Source organism: Alligator sinensis, unplaced genomic scaffold (assembly GCF_000455745.1).
Source record: "Alligator sinensis unplaced genomic scaffold, ASM45574v1 scaffold1373_1, whole genome shotgun sequence".
Lineage (NCBI taxonomy): Eukaryota > Metazoa > Chordata > Crocodylia > Alligatoridae > Alligator > Alligator sinensis.
In genome coordinates this window covers 326,791-336,634 of record NW_005842808.1, presented here as the reverse complement: position 1 = coordinate 336,634, position 9,844 = coordinate 326,791, and the positions used below count along the sequence as shown (strand labels likewise).

The following is a 9,844-nucleotide window of genomic DNA, read 5'->3' as shown; positions in this document are numbered from 1 at the left end:
AGGGTGTTGTTGCCGCTGAGCAAGGGGGCAGGAGCAGCGGCTCCCCGGCGTCACGGGCACCGCCTGTCCTGCTCCTCTCCCTCCGCCCCTACCTGCAGCCCAGCTCCCCCCACCTGTCCTGCTGCTTAGCTGGGATGAGATGGAGGACGGGAAGGAGACTGAATACAATACAGACGAGTTGAAACTAGGCTGTTGGGAGCAATGAAAATAAGAGACTGTTTAGTCGGCTTCTGCAAGCAGGCCTCTGAGGCCTAACAGCAGAGAGATGCCAGCTCGCCCCATCACAGGCGCCTACCCTCCTCCTCCATTTTCCTCCTCCTCCCACCTTCCCAGCCATCACCAGTCCTGGTTGTAATTTAAACACACGTCATTCCCGGCTGTATTGACCTGGTGAGGGTTTTATGCCTTTTGGGATCTACCTAGTCTGCACAGCACCTAACCAGGTCAATCCCTGTGACTCATTTCCCCTGACCCCATGTCAGGTGCTTTGTTACTCAGCAAGGACCCATCTATTCCTGCTGGCAAAGCACCCCAACATCTTTGGAGAGCTTGGCCCTATGTATACACCATACATCTGTATTTTGTGAGCACCAGCAGCATTATAATGTAACTAAGAAGATGCATGTATTGAAGGGCAAAAATAATATGCATCAAGTGAATGAGTGGAGCGGCATCGACTCTCACCTGGATTCCTCAGACAGTCTCGCCTTTTCTACCAGGCCACAACATTTGTTAGAGCTTGCTGGCCCATCTTTGATATCGGTGGGGGAAGGGAAAGACAACAGGGTTGTTTGTTAATTTTTAATTTACGTGATCAAGAGGGGATACAGCTCTTTTTGTACAGCTAGTGATGTTGATGCTGTTGGCGGAAGGGGAAAGACAACAGGGTTGTGTGCTAATTTTTAATTCACTTGATTAAGAGGGGATATGGATCTTTTTGTATAGCTAATGATGATGATAATTAAGGAAAGCGTTTCTTTCTCGATACTGGTAGTCTTATGCTTTGTTAGTACAGAAAAAAAGGCCCAGTTTATACAGCAATGTTGTACACCACCTTTCTTGAATGTAGGCAGAGCTGACTAGCACAGAATATCAAGTATCGTGTCTGACTTTGAACTATTTTTAAACCCCATGCTCTCATGACCAGACTATCCAAGATTGTCTCAGCTTGCTTGTCATGGGAGTAGGCAAACCAGAAAACAACTTGCATAATTGACGATGAAGGCCTGAATACTCTGATGAGCAATCCTAAAAACAAAAGGTTGGGTTTCTTGTGAACACAAAGCATGCATGCATTGTTTCATCTTCCTTCTGGCCTACTTTCATAGAGGATAGTTAAGTATGTAAGAAGTCTGCTGAATTATGCAACCACAAATAGTTGGCCATGCGGGGGCGGGGGGAATCTTACTTAAAAGCACTTTGTGATCCATTTGACCAGTTTACTTGCTACAATTTCTCCTATATAAAAGGAGTTGGGTAGGGTTGCTGCTCAATGAAAGCTCTTTTAAACTCTGGCTGTTTGCTTAGATTTTTTGAGGCTGTTTAAAATGCTTTATTGAACAACATGATGTCAAATACTTGCCCCTGCCCTTGCTACTGCAGCACCAAGGGGTAGAGAAGCTTCTGTACATCAAAAACACAAGTCTTTATCTCATACAAATTATACTTGCCAACCTATCCTGCAATGCCAGTTCTATATTTAATATTACAAGTGAACCCTCTCCCAGTTCACCTCTTTGGCTGGTTGTACCATGGCTTGTCTCTTAGCACAGAGTGTTAAGCAAACCAAGTCTCTGGACAGGGAAGAAGAAATAAGGTGATGAAGGCAGTGCGTAGATAGGGAAGATATGTTCCTTGTGATGAGGTGAATGATTCCACTCCCCCACACGCACCATAAGGAAAACAAATACTTCCCCGACCCTGAATAATACACGTTTCAGTTGTTGATGGGTAACATCCTGCTTAATTTGCACATCTAGAATACATTTTAATGCGTCTCATTTGCCTTCCTTAAAACAGCTACTCCATTTTTTTGGCACTCAGAAAGGTTTGTACAGGCTGATTTTTGGCCGTTGCTGTAATGGTAAAATATTTACACACATTCATGTCACAGTGAATGCAAACAGAAATTAGGAGTAAACAGCCAGTATGTAGAATGGAGCAAGATTAAAACCTTGGGGCATGCATCCTTCTCCCATTACCTTAACCTCTCCAGACTTCATGATATATTATCCATATGGTCCCTCTCGGGTCTTACATAGATACCAAAGTGAGCAGCCAGAACAGGATCCCACAAACATGCATCAGACACCAGTGACGAATGTATTAGAGTCCAGCAAACCTATTCAGGATTGATTTCTGATGGACCACATGCTGAGGTTTTAGCCACTTCTGCTCTCATTTTGCTGCAAAGTGATCTCCAGGGAATTTTTTTCACTGGCACAAGAATTGTCATGGAAGAAATGTATCTGCTGTAGGAAAGTAGGAAAGTCACCACCTAGTTTTATACCAGTCACTGAACTTCTGCTAGGTGCTAGGGACCCAGACTTCAGCTTCCTGTCACACACAAGCCAGAAAATGGAAGTGACCAAGATCAAAACCTGAAGCTATCTGGCCTTGCTTACACTGGAAATCAAGCCAATTAAGGTCAATTGGGTCATTCAAAAATATGAAAAGCCTAAGTTAAATACTGTACAGCAAAAAAAATACTAAGACTGTGACTTCAATTCTTTGGCACTCTACTATGTTGTGATAGAGTTGTTGTGGAGGGAGTGCTTTTGTACAATTGGCTTGTATCTTTTTTTTAGAGACTCTTTGCACTGGAGCACCTTTCTGAATAATAGATAGCATCTAATAAATGCTAAAAGCATGACAGCCTTTTTAGTGAGAAGCATTTTAAACTGGACTTTCCCTGGCCATCATCCAATAGAGAAGCAATGCTGGGAAATGCACAATCCGATCCTTTTTGCCCCCACTCTTCCTCCCTCCCCAAAGTATTACTATCAAAATATTACCATTCAGAAAGTTCCTAAAAAGGCATGCTTCACTCTGACATTGTGGGGTGGCCCTCTTGCCATTTGACACCTGAGCCAAGTTGTGAGTTGAATTTGTTCCAAGAGTTGCACCCACAAAAGAATGTTTCTCTCCCCCTCCTATTAGGAAACAAGGTCACAGCTCTAACCTCAGAGTGCCTCAGATTTTCACAAAAATACTTTATTCCCTTCTGCTTTTCCTTTCCTTGACTTCACGATACTTTTTAACCAAAAACACCTAGTTCTTACTTATGGTGATGGTCCTTTCCACAGCTCCAGTAATGGAAAAATTCTTAAAAACTGGCCATTCCAAATAGGATGTAAATGATTTTCTATCTGAACACCCTTTTGCATTGCCAGACCAGTGTGAAGAAGCCCTAGTATGGATGAAAGTAAGTGCTGTGATCCTTTTTGCCTCTTGAAGTGCGATTCATTTTCAAGTGACGTTTGACAGTTTTACATGTAGTAGTCTGTATCCACCCACAGGTAACTGACTCCTAGCTATACTAAGTTCAAGGGAATACTACAGTATTTCTGGTACCACTGTGAGAGAAAATTCTAGCTAATCATTTTTTCTTTGTAAAGGCAACAGGTATATGTTTTTAAGAATTGAGTATTTATAAGTAATGCAGAAGTCATGGTTTAACTGAGACCCATTACACAGCAACATTATGTTCGCTTAAAACGCACGTTAAAAAGCAAATACTAAAAAACCTGTAATTCTTAAGAAAAACAAATCTTAATGTCTTCGGGTCAGTTCAGCCAGACTGCAAACTTCAGGTTTCAATTATGCTGATCTCCTGGCACTGAAAAACTTGTGGGCTAGGATGGGGGGTAAGGGGAGAAAGGTTCCTTATGTACACCAGGAACAACAGAAAGAAACTTTGATACATTTATTTTGAAAATAAACCTCCAAATTTGAGTTTGTGGGTGTGTGGGGGCATGTTTGGTTTTGATACTGGTTTTGTGGGAGGGGAGTGTTACTGGACCTTCTGTAACCACCACCCCTCCACCCCGCCAAGCATGAGTAGCTAAACTTCTTGTGATTTGGTATGTTATAACTTATGTTGCAGGAGCAGATTAAAATGGAGCACGGTTAACTTCCACTGCAATGAATGCAGCAGGTCAGAAACAACAGGGTCTATTTTCCCAGGCACCCTGCGTAGGGTGTGTTCTTCCTTTGCCAAGTGTGGGCAGGAGTTCTAGCCATCTGTTAAAGGAAAGGGAGTTTTTGAAGGGGTTGTTTGCACATTTTGGGTGCAGTGATCCAAGCATGGGTTTTTTGAGTTTTTCTTAAGAGTCCTGTGCATTCAAAGCATCTGGTCTACAGTCAAATTGAAAGGAGCAGCCTGTGCCTTTACACTAATGTCACAAGCCTAGTGAGATCAGATGAGCAGAAGCTTCTTGCCCTCAGATGCATGCAGTAATGGCAGCACAGTACATATAAACAAGGCAAAAAATGTACCCTCAGTCTCATGCCTCACCTTCCTTAGTTCCCATATTTATAAATACAGTTGTTAGGACAGACTAGCATGGTTGGCTCTTGTTCTGCATCCTGCAGAAAGCAAAATCACCTCATTCTGTTGTGCGACTCTTGGTGGCTGCTATTCAACTGATCAGTGATGATCCCAAGTGGGCATCAGATGATGGTATTTAAGAGCAAGTCGAAGATCATTTGGAGGTCTCTAGCAAGATTGAATGCCTCGAGCCTCTTCTGTATATCAGCTTGCTATTTAAATAAAAAAGTCTTTCTGATCATTGTATTTTACAGACGCTCACCATGGGGCGATGCCTGGTAGTCTGCTGGATAGCAATTCTCCTTATTGTGGCATGGAGTGACGTTTCCCTTTGCAAAAAAGGGAAGGGCAGGCCCAGCGGAGGTGGATGGAACACAGGAAACCAGCGCAACCCGAGTTACCCTCATAATCCCAGCCATCCCCAGAACCCTGGCTACCCGCACAACCCTGGCTACCCTCACAACCCTGGCTATCCCCAAAACCCTGGCTACCCTCACAACCCTGGCTACCCCCACAACCCTGGCTACCCCCAAAACCCCGGCTGGGGACAACACTACAACCAGAAGCCGCATAAAAACAAGCCTGGTTTGGGAAGCGTGGCAGGAGCAGCAGCAGCTGGTGCCGTGGTTGGCGGTGTCGGAGGTTACATGTTAGGGAGTGCACTGTCAGGGATGCACTATCGTTTCAATAATCCTGATGAGAACCGGTGGTGGAATGAGAACAACAATCGCTATCCAAACAGCGTTTACTACAAGCAGTACCCAGAACCTGTCAACCAGGATAGATTTGTGTATGACTGCGTTAATATCACTGTGACCAATTACAAACTCGAGCCTAGTCACAACCCAAATATGACAGAGATGGAAACCAAAGTCATGCATCAAGTGATTGAGCAGCGATGCACACAGCAGTATCGGGAATATCGGCTGGCATCAAGCGTGAAACAATTGTTCTCTGACCCCTCACTGATCCTGGGTACCATGCTTGTCATTTTCCTCGCAATGCATTAAGGAAATGGTCACAGTTTATGTCACGCTACTGTCTCTGCAAATGTTTGGAGGGAGTAATCTACATCAACAGCCTGTGTGTGGAGGTCTCTCATTCTAGCTTGTGCTCTCTTAGGCAAAGTACCTTAAAATCTGTTACGGCAAATCATTATCAATAATGCACCATAGACCCAGGCTGCTAATGTATAGCTGTCTTGAAAACCATTATAATTGTGTACCTAGAGCCAGAATAAAGATCAGGGCCAATTTTCCAACATTAAGAAAATTGTCTGTTAGCTCCAAGGCCATACCAGCGCCTACACCTTGTACATCAACACAGTGCTTACATAAGTGATTTTTGTGAACACATTAAAAAGTGGCCTTCGCCAAAAGCCCCTCTTCTTAAAAGCTGTTTGTTGTGTTCTCATATATACAAAAGTCAGATGATTGTGTCCTCCTTTACTAGACAGATTTCAGTACACTGTTTTCCATTCTTCCCTCTAGATAGCACCATTCATAAGCTTTGGATTTGCCTGGTTTCACAGGCCCTCCACATTTATCCAGGCTAAGTATGTCGCAGAGGCAGAATACTTAAGGAAATCCGCTTTGCTAGGAAGTGGCATTTTTAGCCTAAGCTGCTTAATATTGTCAACACTGGAATGTCCCTGACTTGGGGACAAAACGTTGTTGGGACACTTATAGTTCAAATTCAGTTACTTAGCACATACGCTATGCCACATGACTATTTCTGATTATTTTTTGTGGATGCCCCCACCTGGTGAAGAGTAACTCTCACTAGTAGGTTGTATAGAGCATCTTCTTGTACTTGCAGTTTACTCTCAAGACTTGTGTACCTGTATATAAGATCTATTTAACTCTTTGCATGTTGAAATCATTCCAGCAACAATGACAGAATAAGTTACCTTAGAAGGCGCAAGTGAGCCTGTGGCAGCAGTCCAAACGCCAAGGTTTCAGCAGTTTAAGTTAAGTTGGTTAAAGCTAAACAGAGCATCCTTTTAGTTGAACTGTAGTGGTCTGTGACTTACATGGTTTAGGGAGAGCTAGCTGATGAATGCAGCTACAACTAAAGCCATAGCACTTATTTTATACCCTACATCCAAATTCTGTTTATGCAGAGCACCTAAATCAAACAGGCATGGTTTGGATCTGACCATAATCAAGTCTGCTGTCAGCAACCGTCAGGAAAGGTTCCACCCTCCTCTGCATGAGCACAGTTCCTGTTGACCATCGCTCATGCTTACTCAGCATTAGAAATCTTTTCCAGTCTCCTGTGGGCAGAGAATCAAGAATCAGAAAGAAACCTGCTTCAAATTTACTTTGGTGACCCAATCAACTTAGAGCAAGAAACACCCAGAAACCTGATCCAGAGAGCAACTGGCCAAGATGTTGGGAACCAGATTTTGGAAATGATTAGCCGAGACTCAGCTATTGCTTAGTGCTCTAATTTGATTAATTGAATCCATTGGTAGGTAATTTATTGCTAATCTGCATTTTGATCAACTTGTTGATGCAAAGGTCTTGTATATAATATGTAGCATATGTAAAGTTAAGCTTGTTGAGATACTCGTTCCAAGTAATGTATTTTGTGTATATTTTGCAGGGCACTTGAATGACTGATGTACAAAATATAGAGCCATTCTAATTCTTTCTGCTCTGTTTTCAGTTAAATGGGTATCTGTTTAAACTGCTCAAAATGCACACTATAAAATGGGACTTTGAGCTCACGTGTACTTCGTGATATGAGAACATTTTGTATATTTGTAATGGTGCATGCACTTAATTTTGATGTTCAAATCCTTTTATAAATGTTTGACATCTCAGTAAAAAAAATAAACACACACACGGCAAAGGCTCAAGCATGTCTCTTTCATGCAAATACTTTTCCTCATTTTTAGGTCTATATCTCCCCAAAAATCAAAAAACAACCCCCTTCCCTCAGAGACATTTCCACAGGCCTGAGCCTTTCTTGCTTCTGTGGATCTAGGCCCTCACGTGGCCTCTTCTCCATACAAACTGAGCATTTCAGTCATTCTGACCTCACTTTCACCACTTAGAATATCTTGTAACACCACATTCAGTTATGGAATATTATTCCCCTTTTACAGCCACGTAGTCAATATGCAAAGCAGATTTGCCTAAGGTCACAAGTGATGTCTCTGATGGAGGCAGGAACTGTACTTGATGGTCCCAGGTTAGTGTTGTATCTACTAGGTCAGTGGTTTTCAACCTTATTAGACTCAAGGCACACTTCCATAGACTAGAGAAACCCCTCGGACAATGTTCTCTCTCAGTTTTGGACTACATAAGAAAAACAGAGCAACTGTTCTGCTGCAAAGAACTCAGAAAGACCACAATAGGTCAGAATGCTTTTAACACTACAAATTCCTATTGAAATATCTGGGTTTAGCTTGTGAATCACATTTGCACACCTAACAGTGCTAATGTAGTCTAGCATGCCACAGCACTCTTGAAAAGATCTCAAGCACCCCAGGGTGCTGAGGTTGAGAATCACTGCACTAGACAATCCTTGCTAGCTTGATTTCACTTCACTTCCACCTACATCTTAACAAGAACCAAGGTAGCATTTTCTAAATGTTTAAATCCCATTTTCAAAAGCAAGTGAGGGACTCTTGAAAGCAGGGCTCACCTATGCAATTGAAAAATCTGGTTTTGAAAGGCTTGAAACTTTTTTTTAGTGTCATCAGGGAGTCAATGTGATTTCTTTTGTGTGAAATCAAGTGCTCAGGTTAGAAATTAGCTTCATGCCCTCCAATCACAAGCAATCTGAATGACTAACAAAAAATATTCAGGCACCAACACTAAATTCAATCTTTTACTGCATAAAAGCAATAAAAAAAAAATACAACCTAGGGAATTGCTGAATCAATAAGGCCCAGTAACACCATCAGGTTTTCCCTGCCATGTTGTTATGCCTTGCGTCACAATGGCTATTATTTTTAACTTCTTGTCCTCCCAGATTTTAAATTTAAAGACTGAAGCACACTGGCAGCTGCTAAAGTAGCCAGAACTTGGGTTCACTGAAGCTCAAGCATCTCCCAGAAACAATGGTAATGGCAAAAAACCAGCCTAGGGCTCCCACTATGTTCAGTTACTGCAACTCATCCCATGCGCTACTGGAAGGGACCAGCCATACTGTAGAATATAGAATAAAAGGACCGGAAGAGACCTGTAAGATCATCAAGTCCAGTCCCCTGCCATGGGCAGGAGGTTACTGGGCTCAAACGAGCTCAACGAGGTGCTTGTCCAGCAGCCTTCTCTTGAACACGTCCAGGGATGGTGACTGCACTGTCTCTACTGGGAGCGTGTTCCAGATTCTAGATACCCTTACGGAAATGAAATTTTTCCTTATGTCCTGCCTAACTTTTTCCTCAACTAGCTTGTGAACATTGGTCCTCATCCTCCCAAGGGTTGCCTTTCTGAAGAGTTGCTCCCCTAGATCTTGGTGTTCACCCCTGACATACTTGTAGGCAGCTATCAAGTCACCTCTCAGTCTTCTCTTACTAAGGCTGAACAAACCCAGTTCCCAGGGTCTATCCTCATAGACCCTATCCTCCAGGCCCCTGATCATACAGGTGGCCCTTCTCTGTACCCTTTCGAGCTTATCCACATCTTTCTTGAAGTGCAGAGCCCAAAACTGGACACACTACTCCAGCTGGGGTCTCACCAACACCGAATAGAGGGGGAGGAGCACCTCTCTGGATCTGTTCACAACACAACACGCCAGAGTCCTAGTTGCCCTGCTGGCGACTTCATCGCACTGACGGCTCATATTCATCCTCTGGTCGATTGTCACCCTCCAGGTCCCTTTCAGATGCAGTGTCAGCCAGTGGGCCACAACTCATCATATAGTTATGATGAAGGTTCTTCCTATCCAGGCAAAGGAACCAGCAGGTGTCCCTATTGAACCTCATCTGATTACGTTCAGCCCATAGGACCAGCCTGTTCTTAAGGTCATTCTGGATCTTTAGCCTGTCCTCAGATGTGCCTGCATTTCCCCACAGCTTCGTGTTGTCTGCAAATGTAATCACTGTGCTTTCCACTCCCTCATCCAAGTCATTGATAAAGATGTTAAAGAGCACAGGCCCAAGTGTGGCAGAGTGGGCTTCTCTCAGGCCAGCCGTTGCTGGCCTCCCACCTGCCTATGGGCACACTGCCCACCTGTCTCGCCCACCACAACTTACTGGAAAATTAATAAGTAGGTGTTGATTAAGCGGGAAGCTGCCCATTTCTTGCCCCGATGCCAGGGGGGCGCTATCTGCGGCTCCCA

The 9,844-nt window shown here is 43.5% G+C and overlaps 1 protein-coding gene across 1 annotated transcript in view; it reads left to right on the top strand.

The window, feature by feature from the left end:
• Window positions 1-7,412, top strand: part of PRNP (prion protein) — a 7,705-nt gene extending 293 nt beyond the window's left edge. Inside the window, exon 2 of the mRNA XM_006035151.3 lies at window positions 4,804-7,412. Coding sequence (XP_006035213.1) covers window positions 4,813-5,559 — 747 coding nt within the window. The 5' untranslated portion in view covers window positions 4,804-4,812 and the 3' untranslated portion in view covers window positions 5,560-7,412. The remainder of the gene's footprint in view (window positions 1-4,803) is intronic.
• Window positions 7,413-9,844: the final 2,432 nt, after the last annotated feature.